General features: G+C 49.3%; 1 protein-coding gene across 1 annotated transcript in view; it reads right to left on the bottom strand.

Moving 5' to 3' along the window:
• LOC126520883 (cytospin-A-like) overlaps positions 1 to 18,390 on the bottom strand; it is a 134,815-nt gene that overhangs the window by 65,338 nt on the left and 51,087 nt on the right. Inside the window, exon 8 of the mRNA XM_072287072.1 lies at positions 9,256 to 9,470. Coding sequence (XP_072143173.1) covers positions 9,256 to 9,470 — 215 coding nt within the window. The remainder of the gene's footprint in view (positions 1 to 9,255; positions 9,471 to 18,390) is intronic.

Below are 18,390 nucleotides of genomic sequence, written 5' to 3'. Positions count from 1 at the left end.
GAGAGGAAAGGGTAATGAGACATTAAAGAGAAAAATTATCTACAGTACCAAAAATGCCCCTCCCACTATGAAGCGAGGCAGGGTAAGCCAGAAAAGACGCAAAACTGAAAGACGGCAGCTTAAGATTTCCACACGGGCTCCCTGTGATCACATGAATTTCAATGGCATCTGCTCAGGCTTAGTGCATTTTTTATTGGTAAAGATGGACTACATTGTACTATTGGCAACTCCAGAATCCGTAACTTGTGCTGGCAATACTGTCTAAATAAACAAAGATGGCTATGGCATCCAGGTTCATGGCAGCTCTTTCACTTAGTACCCGCGCTCAAGTTTCTCGTTTGTGGCAAACAATCGAGGTATTTTGCCAAAGCTGAAAGGGTCCTTGCTGCCGATTACCTCATTTTGATCAGCTTCAAGGATTTCAGTGACAAAACCATGGAAATTGTTGCGCTGTGCATCCAAACGTCCAGCCTGCAGCAAGCCGTATCAGTCTTTTTTAAAGACAGAGCCTTTCAAGTGAGTTATTTCAAATGATGCAGTGCTGTCTTTCCATCGTGGTGACACACCATAATGGAACACAGCAAAATTTTTTGACATCCATTTCTTTCTTTTTCGGGCTTGTGCACAGCAGCATCACGATGATGTGAGATTTACAAGGCAACGTTGCAGCGCACCCTATAATGTGAGAATTTGCAGCTGAACCTAAATCAGATAGTTCTCGGCGCGGCTGCTAGAGGGCAAGCACTTAGTTGTAGTCACGAATAAAGGAGCCAAAGACTGAACTTAGCAAGTTTACAGAACTTTTACTATGCTGCAACAGTCCTAACACAAGAAAATGCTTTGAAATCCATGACATCACACTGATATACCGGCACTGGGATTTTGGCATGAAATTCAAGTACCGTACTTAGCTGGAGTTCATTTTCTCATCTGGTAAAAATTAAGATGAGTGTTCTGAAAAAAAAATTATTAGTCTAAACGTATATGGTGTTTATCTTGAATTCCATTTAATGAGTATGCCTCTGGGCTGTCACTCTATACAGGGGTAGAGGAAGGGGCAAAGGAGGATGATGATCAAATACCGTAAACCCTTGTTAAAAGGGCCCTGAACCACTTTTTATCGAGTTGGCCTATCATGGTGGTTTCCCACATGATGGTTTCGGCCTGGCGCACAAATCCTGCTGTTTCCGTTCATCGGCATGGTCACTGGTTCTAGCGTTCATGACTGTAGCGCTTGCAGTTTTCAGAATCATCTATATCATTGACTGCGCGAGCTGGTACTTTCAGTCTTGCAAAATTTGCAGCTTCGTCTCAAGTGGCACAGCTTTGCACTTTGTCAGAGCACCTACCGCTGCTTCCGTGGCACATTTCCCTGCTCGCCGAGGGAGAGAGGGAGAGTGTACAAAGGAAGCGCAGGCACGATTCGCTTCTCTTTTCATCACCATGACAGTTGTCACCCTTAAACGCAAGGGCTTGCTCGGGCTGCATACGGTAAAAAATATTGCTCTCATCAGCGTTGAAAACGTCGCAGGTCTTGTATGCAGCAATCACCTCCGGCAGCGACTCCATCCACTCGTTCACCGTCGAAACATCCACGGAAGTGCTTTCTCCGCAGGAGCGGCTGTCCACAATCCTGCTTCGTTTCTTAAAGTGATCCAGCCACCGGTTTGATGCCTGAAAGTCATCAATGCCCAGATGCAATGCCACAAGGTCTGCCTTTTCTTTTAGAATGGCGCCATCAACGCTGATCGCAGAGCTCCGTGCTTGATGCAGCCACTTGACAAGAAAGTTTTTTAACTTCTCATGCTGCCCTTCTTTTGCCGCTTTCCGCTTGAGCTCGAACTTGTTGGCATTCTGCAATATCTCCGATTTGTTTGCCAGGATCGTCTTAAGTGAAGATTCAGGTATCTTACGGTCCCGGGCAATGCTGGCTTTCGTGGGTCCATGCCGCTTTTCCGCTTCCTCGATAATATTCAGCTTATCGCCGAGCGACAGAACTGTCTGCTTTCGGGACATTGTGCGTCGTGTTACTCCACACAACTCAAAACCTCTGCTGAACGCTGGTCACTAGGATTACGACAAAGAACATGTGCAATAAACTGTGGGGATGCAAGACTCTCACGCATCCCCTGATATGTTGTTTTCCCGCATAGCTCCCATCTCCTGTAATCCGGCTTTGCCGCGTGGCCTGATGCCCGCGGCAGTCAGTCTGGTTGAAGCGCAGTACGAGAGATGGCGCGAGTGTTGCGCTGCCAACGCCGCCTAACGGCGAGGTTACTTGGGCACGGAAAAAAGAAGGCTCTTGCTCTTTGGCTGAGGGTCGGCGAGTGGTGCGGACGTTCTGCACGTGCGCCGATCCATGCTTCTGCGAGACCGTCTCGTAAGGCCTCGTTGGAACGCGCCACCGTTCGCGGGATCGTACACGCGAATGACCCGGCGTTGGAATCCAGCATGGGACCAACATATTCACTCGCTACCCGGTTGCAGTCAGTCGTACTTCCGCGATTTGTCGCGCGCCCATCGGCACGTTTTGGGGATAGCAACTCGGCTAGCAGGCATTGATCAACGAAACGTGCAATAAATGCCCTTGTGATTGTTTGCACTACTGTGTTGTCGTTCCTTTGTCCCAAGAGCACGGGTGAGAATCCCACAAAACCTAGGCCTCTCCACGCTACCTTGACGGTGATCTGCTGCTGGGAAACTGGAAGGAGAGAAACGCTTCCCCAACGTGACGAGAGGCGACGCCGCCGAGAAGAGAGGGAGAAATAGATTGTGGAGAAGAAAAGGCACTATTTCAGCACAGCGGGTGTCGCGGGCGGCTGCTGGTGGGGTGCATGCGGACGGAGCGAGGAAAGAGACCCGCGGCACTATTCTTTCGTCCGCCGTTTCGTCCGCTGTTTCGTCCGCTGTTTTGTCCACTGTTTCGTGCGCTGTTTCGTCCGCTGTTCCGTCCGCTGTTCCGTCCGCTGTTCCGTCCGCTGTTCCGTCCGCTGTTCCGTCCGCTGTTCCGTCCCGCGCTTCATGAGGGTCGTCGTATAACACGGGTCAGGTGTAAAATTGCGTCAGATAACTGGGGTTTTTAATGCATTGCTTCTATGGGGACTTCGCCGGGACTGCGCTAATCCGTCGTAAAACCCGAGTCGTCGAAAACTGGGGGACATATAAACAGAGTTCCACAGTACAGTAGAACCCCGCTGTTACGTTCCTCACTGCTGCGTTTTCCCGGCTGCTACGTCGTTTTCATCCGGTCCCGGCATAGCTTCCATAGGATCCAATGTATAAGGAACCCCGCTGTTACGTAGTAGCTGTGAAAACATTCCCGCATGATGTGTCGCAACCCGAACCCGCCTGGGCTAAAGTAGGCAACGCGCTTCAACCGCCATTTTGACTTTTGACGAGTTTTGACCGGGCTTGGCCGGGCTTGGCTATGGAACTGGCTGCAAGAAGCCGCACGCCACTTCGAGAGGCCGCCACTAGGTGGCCATTCGTGAAAAATGCTCTCACTAACATCACTGTGATTACGGTCCCCGCATGGTTTGTTGAACGGGTCGACTCACGGAGGAAGGAAACTCAGGAGAGGCCCTGACGTCACTCTTTGTGAAGCTATAGCTAAAGGGAAGCCGGAAGTTGGCGTTGCTCATGGCGTTGCTCCGCCTATCGGGCCAGCTCTCCTCTCTTGTTTACATTTCTCGCGAAACCACGCCGCGCTGCGCGCAACTGGGCTGCTCGGACGTGCGCGCTCCGCAGCAATACTAAACAATCGTTAGCACGTTAGCATGATTACGCCAAAGAAGGCAAAATTTCCCGCGGATATTCCTTCGTCCGTTGCCATTGCCGTGGCGCGGTGACGACGAGGAGCACAAGCCGCATGATGCCGGAGAGTTGCCAAATCCTAGCTTTGGAGAAGCCGTCGTGGCTATGGACCTCCTCCGCAGATACGTCGCACCTCACAGCGACGCTGACAGCAATGCGGCCTTCCAGGCTATTGAGAAACGTGTGGCGATTTCTAGCGAGTGAAAGAAACGGCAAGCCACCATTCTAGACTTTTTTAAGTTCTAGGCGCACTCTGTGGAAATAAATTGTCTATAGTTGAAGCTGCACTTTTTTCATTCATTTTCGGAGCTTTCCTCACTGTTGCGTTTTCCCGGCTGTTACGTTTTTTTTCCTCGATCCGATGAAAAACGTATGAACGGGGTTCCACTGCATATGCTTTTTTTCTCATAGCCCTAATGCATAAGTTGATACTCAGAAGTCAACTCATCGTTATAACCGATATATTGTTATATGTGGTATCGTTATGAAGATTTCGAGATATACAAAGTATGGCATGCACATTATTCCCCCCCCCCCCCCCCCCCTGAGATAAGAGGTAGAAACCCATCCGTTGACACCACAGCCAGAAAAAAAATTACACTTCACCAATATTTCGAGCTATTTCGAGCTATTTCGAGCTACAGCTTGTGGGGATGCGCGACCCTCGCGCCTCCCCTGATGTTTTTCCCGCATGGTGCGCCTCCTGTAGTGCGGCTTCGCCGCGTGGCCTGCGTGATGCCCGCGGCGGTCGATGTGGTTGGGGCGCAGTGCAAGAGATGGCGCGAGTGTTGCACTGCTAACGCCGCCGACAGGCGGGGCTACTTGGGCGCCGGAAGAGAAGGCGCTCTCTTTTTGGGGTTCGGGAAGCGAGCGGGACGGACGTGCCGCCCGCGCGGGCGCCGACCATGCTTCTGCAAGACCGTCTCGCGTGGCCGCCTTGGACACCGTTCGCGTGACAGTACGCACGAGCGACCAGGCGTTGGGATCCAGCATGGGGCGAACATATTCGCTCGCAATGCGGTCGCGGTAAGTCGGACTTCTAGATTTGTCGCGCGCCCATCAGCATGTTTTGGGGATAGCAACTCGGCTAGCAGGCATTGATCTATGAAAGGTGCAATAAATGCCCTTGTGACTGTTTGCACTACTGTGTTGTCGTTCCTTTGTCCCCAAGAGTACGGAGGAGAACCCCGTATCTCCCACAAGCTAGAATAGAACTGGCCGAACTTTCCAAGTTAATCAATAAGCGTAAGATAGTTGACATGAGGAAGTATAATATGGATAGAATTGAACATACTCTAAGCAACGGGGGAAGCCTAAAAACAGTGAAGAAGAAACTAGGAATAGGCAGGAATCAGATATTTGCGTTAAGAGACAAAGTTGGCAATATCATTACTAATATGGATGAGATAGTTCAAGTGGCTGAGGAGTCCTATAGAGATTTGTACAGCACCAGTGGCACCCACGATGGTAATGGAAGAGAGAATAGTCTAGAGGAATTTGAAATCCCACAAGTACCGCCAGAAGAAGTAAAGAAAGCCTTGGGAGCTATGCAAAGAGGGAAGGCAGCTGGGGGGGATCAGGTAACAGCAGATCTGTTGAAGGATGGTGGGCAGATTGTTCTTGAAAAACTGCCCACCCTCTATACGCAATGCCTCATGACTTAGAGCGTACCGGAATCTTGGAAGAACGCTAACATAATTCTAATCTATAAGAAAGGGGATGCCAAAGACTTGAAAAATCATGGACCGATCAGCTTACTGTCCGTTGCCTACAAAGTACTTACAAGGTAATCGCAAATAGAATCAGGAACACCTTAGACTTCTGTCAACCAAACAACCAGACAGGATTCCGTAAAGGCTACTCAACAATAGACCATATTCACACTATCAATCAGGTGATAAAAAAATGTGCGGAATATAACCAACCCTTATATATAGCTTTCATTGATTACGAGAAAGCATTTGATTCTGTCGAAACCTCGGAAGTCATGGAGGCATTAGGGAATCAGGGTGTAGACGAGCCGTATGTAAAAATACTGAAAGATATCTATAGCAGCCCCACAGCCACCGTAGTCCTCCATAATGAAAGCAACAAAATCCCAATAAAGAAAGGCGTCAGGCAGGGAGGTACGATCTCTCCAATGCTATTCACAGCGTGTTTACAGGAGCTATTCAGAGACCTGGATTGGGAGAAATTGGGGATAAAAGTTAATGGAGAACACCTTAGTAACTTGCATTTCGCTGATGATATTGAATTGCTTAGTAACTCAGGGGACCAATTGCAATGCGTGCTCACTGACCTGGAGAGGCAAAGCAGAAGGGTGGGTATAAAAATTAATCTTCAGAAAACTAAAGTAATGTTTAACAGTCTCGGAAGAGAACAGCAGTTTACGATAGGTAGCGAGGCACTGGAAGTGGTAAGGGAATACATCTACTTAGGACAGGTAGTGACCGCAGATCCCGATCATGAGACTGAAATAATCAGAAGAAAAAGAATTGGCTGGGGTGCGTTTGGAAGGCATTCTCAGATCATGAACAGCAGGTTGCCATTATCCCTCAAGAGAAAAGTGTATAACAGCTGTGTCTTACCAGTACTCACGTACGGGGCAGAAACCTGGAGGCTTACGAAAAGGGTTCTACTCAAATTGAGCACGACGCAACAAGCTATGGAAAGAAGAATGATGGGTGTAACGTTAAGGGATAAGAAAAGACCAGATTGGGTGAGGGAACAAACGCGAGTTAATGACATCTTAGTTGAAATAAAGAAAAAGAAATGGGCATGGGCAGGACATGTAATGATGAAGGAAGATAACCGATGGTCATTAAGGGTTACGGACTGGATTCCAAGGAGAGGGAAGCGTAGCAGGGGGCGGCAGAAAGTTAGGTGGGCGGATGAGATTAAGAAGTTTGCAGGGACAACATGGACACAATTAGTACATGACCGGGGTAGTTGGAGAAGTAAGGGAGAGACCTTTGCCCTGCGTAACCAGGCTGATGATGATGAATATTTCAAGATATCAGAGTTCGAGTAAGTTAGGGTTTACTGTAATACAACGAGCTTTTAAAGATACTTAACTGTACATGCACATAAACTATAAAAGCATGGAGAGATACAAGACTGTGTACAATATATGCACACATGCATCATCTCTATCACCCAAAAAGAAACGAAAATAAATGCAAAAATAAAAACTAAGTCTTTGTGCAATGCCCAAAGCACTCAATTTTTTCCCAAACAAGCTGACAAACCATGTCCCAGGGTAACAATGATAAAAGTCAGAATGACACTGCCTGTTCACCAGCCATGTTCCTGGAACATTGGAGAGCATGCCAGTTTCACAGGGCAAGTACTATACCAGTCCTGCAGCGAGGAACCAAAGCCGTGACCTCATGCTCAGCAGCAAAATGCCAAAGCCACTGAGCCAAAGCACAACCTATTTCTGGGTGTTAAATAAAACCACAGCAAAAGCAATCGAAAAACAGCTGAATACTCTTTATGTATGTTGTGGAAAATTTTGAAGGTGCAGAAAGAAAGAAGAGAAAAAGGTATGACTTGGGATTTTACTCATACTATGAGCAAAGAAAGTCTAAAATATACAGAATATGTGTTTTGCCCGTAGTATTTCAGCTCTGTGAAATTAAAGCACACTAAAAAACGTTAATGCAAGTATTGCTGGGATTAATGTAAGCAAAGGTGACGCTCAAGCTATGTCACGAAGCAGTTCTTCTGTAAGGGTACACGTGTGAACAATCACTAGCCAGGCAGAAAACTGTAAGCTCATAGTTACTTACAGTGCGGAAACTCACAGCTCCAGCGACTTACATTATAAGCAGTCTATGCTGTATACTCCTCTGTCTCATTTACCATCGCAAAAGCGTTGCTTCACATAGATTCTGGCATTGGTGTTGCATCTGCATGATTCTTTTGCAACTACAGTCGCCGACCGATTTTTCGGACTCCAAAAATTTGGACATGCCCGATTATTCAGTAAGCTTCGCGGCACCGCCATTCTCCCCATAGACCATAATGTATAACAACTGCCGAAAGTTCGGACACGTTGCAACCTCTCGTCTGATTTTTCGGACACTCCTTGAGCCACCTCGATCGAGAGCATCATGCACCGACTCTGACCGGCGCATAGTTCGACATGCTGAATGCCATTTTTGTTTTGAACAGAGCCTCCTTGCTGCCCCATGAAGTGGCGCTACTGGAAATCCCCGCTCATCATCATCGTTTCTGCCTGGTTCGATAGAGTGGCTCTACAGCAGTTCCGGTTTCAGCATAGTAAGCCATGTCAAGACAATTCAGCAGCTGATTTGTTTCTTCGCGCACGACGCTGCGAGCAGGCGACGTTTTTCGTTTGTGCGACTGGTGTCGGCATGGTGGTGTTAGCTTTGTGTGCTGTGTAGAGGTTTCGGTGATCCAACGCGGCGTACGGAAACATCGCGTCAAGTGTCTAATGGCGCCAACAGTGCCCGCGCAGACTTCGCTGGGAAATGCCGGCAAGCGGGTGCCGGGAGGCTTAAGATTTGTCGCCTTCGATGTGCTCCCTACTGACACGGAAAATGTTCTGCCGAGACCTGCGCAGTGGTTGCGTTGCGATTCCGGACACCGTCTCATTTGACAGTTTCACAGGCGCTGACACTGCTGTACTGACATGCGCAGAACTCGACGACGGCGAGATCATTCGTCAGGTTTCTGCTGCACCGCCAAACGATGACTCCGAGTTGGAAGATGACGCACCATGTGCTACGCTGCCGTCGCATGCGGAGCGTGCACAAGCAGTGACTGTGCCTTCTGCCGACGACCCTCTCGCGCGTGCGCGTGCGTGCGTGCGTGTGTGTGTGTGTGCGTGTGTGTGTGCGCGCGCACGTGTGCGTGCGTGTGTGCACACATACGCGCGCGCGCGCGTATGTGTGTGTGTGCACACATACGCGCACGCGCACGCGCGCGTATGTGTGCATGCGTGCATTTGTTTTTCCTTCTTTCAGTTTCATGCACAAGAAATTTGGGCCAGCCTTGCGGATTTTTTACCCACACAAGTGTGGGTTAGCGGCTAACTTCTTGCGGTAGCTTGCTGTAGCTTTTTGGGTGTTCCTAAGCTACAATTTGAGCGTGCTCATCACTTCGTTTAATCGAGTTTCAATTGCATCATGCATCTACTATGACACATATTTAGTTTCATAATCTCAGTAGGTTGTCTAGATAGAACTAGTAATAAACACAGGAAGACAGAAAAATGCAGTGGAAATGACATCTATTGATCTTGTGGGGGGAAAAGCAGCAGATGACAAAGAGCCACATTGAAGAGCTGCCTCTCCTGTGTGCTATTTATCACCTACAGTCCTTTTCCTGCACTTATTTTGCTCTCAAGGATCAACAGAGACATACTAAGGCAGCACATGCACTCATTCACATGTGCACACACAGGCATGCACTCACTCTTGAATGGGTGTGGCATTATCACCCTCCCCCTGTGGGCACGAGGAGGAAGAAGCGGACTGGGATGCCTCAAGTGCTGCCTGCAGCAGGGAAACTCGATGAGCCAGGCCCTGTAGGTCTCGCTGGTGGTCCTGAGCTTCACGTGAGGCCCCTTCCAGCGATGCCTGAAGCTGTTCCACTTGTCCACGCAACACTGTCTGCTCTTCATGTGCTTTCTGCAAGTAGCCCAAGGGGGGGAGTGGCATCATTTCTTGATAGATAATGCTAGGTACAACCACATTCAATGATTGGCCTTCATCCTAAGCAAGAAAAACAATTGTGCAATCAAGTCTTCAGAATGTGGATTTCCGAAATATGCTCTTCTGAAGTGTGCTTCATGCACAGGGTTCATACAGAACATTAGACGGTTTGAGTATAATGAGGACAATTCAAGAATGCCAAAGGATCGAATTCAGGGGGGAGGGGGGGGGGGGGGGAACAAACCTTCTTTATATAGATACACAGAAAATAGTGAAATCACTTTTTTCTTAGCTGCTGTTTCTTTCACCTAGGCAGCTACTGAGTTTGACACACGCTTCAAGTTCTTTGAGTCGCTTTCCTAAGTTAAATTTCCCATTGTAATAAAGTCAACCAATCTGGCATGATGGTTTGAAGTGTCTGACTTTAGCCAAAGACGTTTGTCATGTTAAAGCCAAATGGCTGAAAGTGCCTTTTCGACAGGCGTTTTTAGAGCCTAAGCCTTAAAAAAGAAGCCATGGTAAATGTAGTGTGAATGATTTTTTCATAGCAAAACAACAAAATGATGGCATGGCTTGGATGCTTAATCTGGCATTGTCTAGCTCCTCAATGACGATGGTGATTTAAACAAGCTTGACGTTGGTGACTATAGACATGCCACATTCCAATCATTTACCAACACTCTGAAAAGAAAATATTGACACGTGTGCTTGTTTATCTTTTCCGGGCGGCCGCTTTTCACCGTCTAACAAATGTTATTGCTCAGCGCAGGATGCGCCCGCATGTATTGAAAGTTTCTCGAATGTTATCGATGTTTCTAAGCGTTTTCTGTTGTCACCGAAGCTTGCGTAATCTCATTGCATGAGCAATGCGAATTGTGCAGAATTTTCTGTAAGACACACAGGCACCAGCGATTGCTTTGGAACCTTCGATGACTCATGTATAAAAGCCGACGCACTTGACCAGCAGATCAGATTTCGACAATTGCCGACTGTGTTCGCTGCTGTCGCCGTTCTTTAAGTGTAGCCTGTCTTTGAGGGCACTGGTTCACCCAATAAAAGTTATTTTTGCCTTTCATAGCATTGCTACTGTGTTTTTTTGCCGTCACTATTGCGCGAAATCTGGTGGAGGTGCTTTGCGTTCATGTACTGGACGTCCACACAAAGCCGTGACCCAAGCCTGAACGCGGAAGACAACAGCAATGTCGCCAAGAACCAGCGAGGTAGCTGCAGGCTGCAAGGGCTGACCCCGGAACATGGACTTTTGCCTGAGACGACTAGGAAGATTGTCCCCAAGTCAACGCCAATGGCAGCCCCAGCGTCCCCCATCATACTGCAACAGCCCAAGGAGCCACCGGCCTTCTGTGGATCATCATTTGAAGACCCGGATAACTGGCTGGAAACATATGGAAGGGTCGCTGCATTCAACAACTGAAACTCCAACAACAAGCTCCGGCATGTGTACTTCGCCTTAGAACATGCCACCAGGACGTGGTTCGACAACCGAGAATCAACCCTGACTACATGGGACCTGTTCCGCAACAGCTTCCTGCAGACGTTCACAAGCATCTTGCGGAAAGAGTGAGCCCAAGGTCTATTGGAAAACCGCATGCAGCTGCCGAACGAGAACGTCACGATTTTTATGAAGGAGGTGACTCACCTCTTCTGACACACTGACCCAGACATGTCGGGAGAGAAAAAACTTCACTTCCTGATGCACAGTTCGAAGCAAGAGCTTTTCGCCGGATTGATTCGCAACCACCTAAGACCGTTGCCGAATTTATTTCTGCGGCCACAACTATTGAGAATACACTCGATATGCGGACAAGGCAACATAATTGCAGACTGCTGACCGCAAACTACACCGACGTTCAAGCACTTGGCAGCAATGACCTGCAGGAGACCATCAGAGCAGTCTTTCGTGAGGAACTGCAAAAGCTCTTTCTAACATCGCAGCCTCAAGTGGCCTCAATCGCCAACATCGTCAAAGAAGAGATTCAGCGATTACTTGGAGTTCCGGAGATGCAACCAAAATTACCACAGCGCCAGCTGGAAACAATGACCGACGCCACCGTTGCCTGCCGTCAAGGTCCTCCGCGACCGGGCCAGGGCCCTATAATGCCGCAGTTACGTCGTCCACCGCCGCCCCTAGCATGCCCACCCATCGCTCAGCCCAGCTACGTGAGGAATACAGACATTTGTCGCGCCCCTGACCACTGCCTACTCTGCTATCACTGCAGAGAAGCTGGCCATGTGTACTGCCAATGCCCATACCACGACTTGGCACTAAGAGGGTTAACCGTCAACACGCCGCGTCCACAGCTTGAAACTGGCTACTGGCAAATAGAAGTCGACGAGAAGGATCGAGAAAAGACCGCCTTCATCACAGCCAGACGGCCCCTTGTGACATCGCCCACTGCCTCGCCGCCATTCAGCGGAGTTCTCAACGACCGTCCCCGTCGCCTTCACCATGGTGCTACCTGTCGCCGCAGTGCCAACCATGCGCTGGCCCCACCCACGGCCAGTCCATAAACCCTTATCCAGAAAACTAAAAGCAGCACGATGGAGTTGCTGTACATCGAATTGACGAAGATCCACCAATGACACTTCAAGATCCATTTCAACAACGCAGCAAGGATACGATGCCATCTCGACAAAGCATCGGAGCCAAGAGTACACCAACGCAAGACAACCTGATGACACCACGTACCTGCCACAGGTCAACGTGCTGCCGCCGTGATCCGACACTAAGACCTAACTGCAACGGAAGGCCGAGAACCATAGACCTCGACGTGCTTCTCGACAGCCATGAAGTCACCGCACTTGTAGAAACTGGAGCCGACTGCGCCACCATCAGTGGATTATTCGCTGCCAAGCTGAAGAAAATGAAGACTGCATGGGACAGCCCTCAAATTTGGACAGCTGGAGGACACCTCATAAGACTAGCTGGAATATGCATGGCAAGAATTACCGTTCATGACCAAACCTACCCTGCCACCTTCGTTATCCTCCAACAGTGTTCCCGAGATGTCATTCTCGGCATGGACTTCCTGAACCGACACGGCGCAATCACTGAACTGAAGTCGAAGTCAATAACGCTGGCTGAAGATCAAGCGATACCGACAGAGAGCTCCCGTAGTCACCACGCTTTGAGTGGGCTCGAAGATGAAGTGAGCATCCCACTTCACTCCAGCATTGTCATTTCCATTGGCACCGAAACACCTGCAGATGTAGAAGGTGCCATCGAGGGTGATCAACGTCCACAGCTTGACTGTGAAATTTACATCGCAAGAAGGGATCGCTCGGCTGCACGGAGGAAAAACAAAAGTGTTGCTGACAAACTTCAGCCAGGAGTTCAAGCACCTCAACAAGGGCACGACGATCGCATACATCGAGAAAATTCTGGAAACCAGCAATGCGTTTGTCCTCTCGGATTCTACGGCATCTACCTCGACGACCATAGTTCCCGAATCGGACTTCAACATCAAACCAAGTCTCCCCATGGGTAAGTAGCAACAGCTGAATAGTCTTCTCCGACGGAACGAAGAAAGTTTTTCAACGTCATCGAGGATTCGAGATACACCAGCTTTCCTGGAAAGCATTGCATAATAACAGAAGAGTGTGCTCGACCACTTTGTCAGAGCCCATACGGAGTTTCGACAAGAGAATGTGAAGCTATAAGGCAACAAGTCGACAAAATGCTTCACGACTACATCATCCAGTCATCAAAAAGCCTATAGAAATCTCCTGTAGTCTTAGTGAAGACAAAGGACGGAAGACTGCGTTTCTGCATCAATTATCGTCGACTGAACAAGATCACGAAGAAGGACATATACCCCCTCCTGAGGATAGACGATGCATTGCATTGGCTCTGCAACGCTAAATACTTTTCATTGATGGATCTCAAGGCTGGCTACTGGCAAATAGAAGTCGACGAGAAGGATCGAGAAAAGACCGCCTTCATCACGCCAGACAGCCTCTATGAGTTCAAGGTCATGGCATTTGGACTGTTCTCCATGCCTGCAACGTTTCAGTGCGTGATGGCTGTTAGAAGTGTTAAAGTGGCAGACCTGCCTTGTCCACTTGGATGATGTTGTCTTAGCTGGAAATTTCAATGATCACCTTAGGTGGCTTGTGACAGTACTAGAGACCATCAAGTCATCAGGGCTCACTCTGAAGCCGGACAAGTGTCACTTCGCTAACGATGTGCTTCTGTTCCTGGACCACGTCATTAGCAAATCTGGAGTCTGCCCCGACCCGCATAACACAGCTGATGTTAAGAACGGCCCGCTGAGATGCAAGTTTTGTCAGTCAGTTGCAACAGCAGCGGCAACCTTGTCTCGGAATGCCACCATTACGCTCTAGCCTCGTCGCCATTGTGACTAAACGGGCTCGGCGGACCAACTATTGCTACTGAGCCCTGTAAGATTTGGCGGTCGTAGCTGTAGAGATGAACTTGGGACGACAGGACTGGGCGAGCAGGATTTAATTGCAGGATTTACATTTAAAACAGGACATACATTGGCTGACTAGCGCGACTCCCATATGGAGCCCGCAAAACTAACATACAGCAAACAGTTTACGAGCACACAGCTCACTAGTACATTTCAGAGCATAACAAGGAGCACTCAGCTCCCGACAACGATTACGACACGAGCACTCCTAGCAGCCGGCAAACGCTGCTTATAAGCTCTCCGCTTGACGTCATAGTTCGACGTCATCGTTCGGACGAGGACGGAGCAGGAATGGTCGGGAAGGTTCGTCCAAGCATGGTAAACTTGCCGCCGCCCCGCACTAAGGCTTCGGAGTCAACGACCTAGGGGAGTCGTTCCGCAGTGTCGTTTACGCCCACACACACGCAAACACACAGGTGCGAACTCATACACACAAAGGCTCCGGAGTCGACGACCGAGGGCTTCGTAGAACCGTGCTCCGTCTCGGGTGGTGCGGCCAAGTACCAATTTCCGGAGTTGATCGTGCGCCACGTGGCGGCCTGCCGACCGCAGCTCTCGGAAGGGCGCTTCGACTGGTGGGCTCGGAACGCGTGCAGCGGGCTGAAAGCTGGCACGTTGCCACCCCGTATGGCCATTCTTAACAGCCCGCGGGAACGTCTAGTGAGACCCCTTCCCACGCGCCGATCGAGACGCCAGACAATGGGCAGCAGCAGAGGCCACTGTGCGAGGTCCGCTCTGGAATTTAGAGGCGCCAGCTTGCATCGGGCGTGACCACCTGGCTAAGGGGACACAGGACAATGGACAACACGACGGCCGCGTTGCGAAGGTCAGCTCCGGGTGCAGTGAAAGTGCGTACATGTGTGTGTAAACCGTCCTGCGGAGAGGCGGCTTGTTTACGATGGCGTCGAACGTTTTGCCTCCCCTAGGAATCTAGGGAACACGGAGTGTTTAAAAACGGCTGTTGTGCGGCTGCTCAGGACACTCTTTCTCAAGCAGTCATGCTAGACTGATGTAGATACTGTAAAAAAAACCCATATTCCTCGTTCTCGATGAGAAGCAGTCCTTCCCTTCATCAACGTCCTCGGGGTGTATAAGTTGGAGAACGGCATGGGCCAGCTACCTTCTAATTCATGCCGGACTCCAATCTTGACAACGGGTTACGAGCAATGGGATTGAGCCCCCAATCCTGACACTGCCAACGCAAAGTTCCAGCAGCCTATCAACAAGAAGGCAGTGCGTAAATTCCTTGGCACATGTGCCTACTGCAGGCACTTTATCAAGGACTTTTCACGCATTGCTGAACCGCTGACACATCTCACTAAATGTGATGTTGACTTCAAGTGGAAAACACCAGGAGGCGTAACAAGCTGGAGCTGTTATATATACTGACAGTAACAAACGCTAGTGTGTGCCTGTGCGGCTTGCTTAGTCAAATTGTCTGCGCAAACCGCTTGTTGTCATATTTACAACATGCCTTGCGCCTCACTTAGATTTGATGCACACATATACTGGTCATGGCATGCAGATGATGCGGATGTTACATTATGCAACATGACAGATATTCTTTGTTTTATAAAATGTTCTTGTAAACGCTTGCCAGTGGCTACATCTTGAATGACGCCGCCTATACACTGCTGCCCTAGTTTCTGCTACCTTGCCAACAGTGCACGGGAAACTGGCAACTCAAACGATGCATGCAGTTGCCACCGGTACTTGCACCCTCCGACGAGGATGCAGATACAGAAATCCAAACTGACGTCAGTAGCCTAGGCCTCGGTGCCGTCCTAGTCCAGAGGAAAGACAGACTTGAACGGGTGATAGCTTACGCTAGCCAGTCGCTGTCAAAAACTGAAGGCAATTACCATATTTACTCGATTCTAACGCGCCCTCGATTTTAACACGCACCCATTTACCATGAGCGAAAAAAAAAAAGATTAGAATACTGCACACTTCATGCTTTCAATAAAAATACTATTCTCTCTCATTTGGAAAAACAGATTTATTGCCAATACACTAAAGTTGCGATGAATAAAAACACAAAGGAAAGCGGCGTACCTTGCCGCCAAGATTTTCACTGCACCGATACGAGTCGTGACGTCGCTATAAGGCAACTCCTCATCGCTATCAACAGACAAAAGCATTTCATCCACGGTGCCGTCCATGGCATTCGAAACCCCACACTTTTTAAAGGCCTTGTTGCACATAGCATATGGGATTGTGCACCATGCATCTTTCCCCCATCCAGCAAAGTCCTGCAGTGAGGCACGCTTCATTTTATTGGCGGGCATGAATTCGTGGCAGCCACTGACAAGACATTCGATGTAGAGCGCCCAAATTTTATCTTTCACTGGCTTGTTCAAACATCGAGTGGCAGGAGCTGCGATGTCATGCCGCCGGGTATCACGACAAGTTCGGTGTTGCATGCAGCCAGCTTGTCCTTGATGCACTGGTCAAGGTGGCACCTGAACACGTCGAGCACAAGCATCAGACGCCGACCCAGACTGCCGCCGGGTCTCTCCCAACAAACGTTATCAATCCAGTCAGCGACCAAGCCCGTGGTCACTTTCATTTGCACGCACAATCACGCCACTTGGAAACACAATCCCTTTCAGGAGCGTCTTCTACCTGAAGATAAGATACGGGGGCAGCTTGTGCCCATCCGCAGAGCAACAAAGTATTGTGGGGACTAGTTTTCTCGAGGCCGGAAAACAAAATGCACACTTGCTTCACCCCCTTCTTTTCAGCGGTTGTGGTGGCAGGCATGTCAAAGTAGAGCGGCGTCTGATCAGCATTTCCAATCTGTCTGAAGTGGTAGCCATTTCTATGGTGCAACTTCAGAACGTACCGCTGGAAACTGTGCAATTTCTCTTCATATTCTTCGGGCAATTTTTGGCATATCCCTGTCCGCTTCAAAGAGAAAAGCCTTTTCATAAAATTTGATAGCCAGCACCTGCTCACATTGAAGTCACTCCGCATTAGCCCTTTCTGTAGGGCAAACTGCATCGCCCATACTTTGAGCAGATCGGTTGTCACAGGCCACTGTGCCGCTCGCTGCTCTTGCACATATTCCGCGAGCAGTTCTTCTATTTCGGTGAAGCGGCCTTGCTTTGGTCCACTGAAACCCTTCCTTGTTGCTTTGCTAGCAAAACTATTCTTTTTCAGTTTGCGCCAGTCCCGCACACAAGTTTTGGGAACTCCGACCGCACGTGATGCGGCCCGATTTCTGCCCGTCTCCAAGCACATAACTTTCCTTTTAAATGCGGCATCATGCTGGACTCGTAGTGTCTTTGCAGCCGGCGCTTCCATGCTGATTGAATAGTAAACGCAGAAAACGGGAAGGCAAGCGGTAAATTAGGTTACACCAGAGCCTGGTCACACGTACAACGTGGACGTATGCACATGAAGGAAGCTACGGCAGCTAGGCTAGAAGCGCGTACGAGGCGGCCATTTTTCAAATGCCGATGGCAATATGGTAACGCAGATTTAGGGTCGTAATCGATTCTAAGGCGCATGCAATTTTTGGACCCGCTTTACCTGATAAAAGATGCGCGTTACATTCGAATGAATATGGTATTCTACAACCGAAAAGGAATGCCTCGCCATCATTTGGGCTACAGCAGAATTCCGCCCTTGCCTATATGGCAGGCTGTTCAATGTCATCAGCAACCATCACACGTGTTGGCTAGCCAACTTAAAGACCCTTCAGGACACTTGGCACGGTGGTGCCTCAGACTGCAAAAATATATCACTGCAATCTACAAGTCAGGCCGAATACACTCTGATGTCAACTGCCTGTCTCGCTCCCGTGGACCTGCCACCCCATGATGGCCAAGACGAGGATGCCTTTTCAGGTACAATAAGTGCAGACAACTTTGCCAAACAGCCGCAAGCGGACCCAGAGCTCTGAAGCCTTGCTGAAAGTTGCAAGGCAAGACCAACGTTGTTCCGAGGGTATTTACGTGCGGATTGGGTTCGTTTTTCTTACGAAAGGACGTCCTCGTGTAGAAAAATTTTGGTCAGCCCACGCAAGCTACCTTCTCGTCGTGCCCACAGCACTCCGATCAGAAGGCCTGCACGCACTGCACAATAGTAAGACAGCCGGGAATCTCGGGGTTTTCCCGTATGCTCGCAAGAACACAAGAAAAGTATGACGTCGGCGGTCAGGCGCTGACGTCGCCTGTTACATCAAGACATGTCGAGACTGCCAGCGACGCAAGACACCACCGACAAGGTCGGCGGGATTACTACAGCCGATCAAGCCTCCTTGCAGATTGTTTCAGCAGATAGGAATGGATTTGCTGGGGCCCTTTCCGACATCAACATCTGGAAACAAGTGGATCGTCATGGCCACAGACTCCTTACCAACCTTACCTGCTATGCCAAAACGAAAGCTCTGCCTAAATGCAGCGCGGCCGAAGTAGCCAAATTTTTCGTCGAGAACATCC

Source organism: Dermacentor andersoni, chromosome 3, assembly GCF_023375885.2.
Source record: "Dermacentor andersoni chromosome 3, qqDerAnde1_hic_scaffold, whole genome shotgun sequence".
Classification (NCBI taxonomy): Eukaryota; Metazoa; Arthropoda; class Arachnida; order Ixodida; family Ixodidae; genus Dermacentor; species Dermacentor andersoni.
This window is presented reverse-complemented; position numbering and strand designations above follow the sequence as displayed.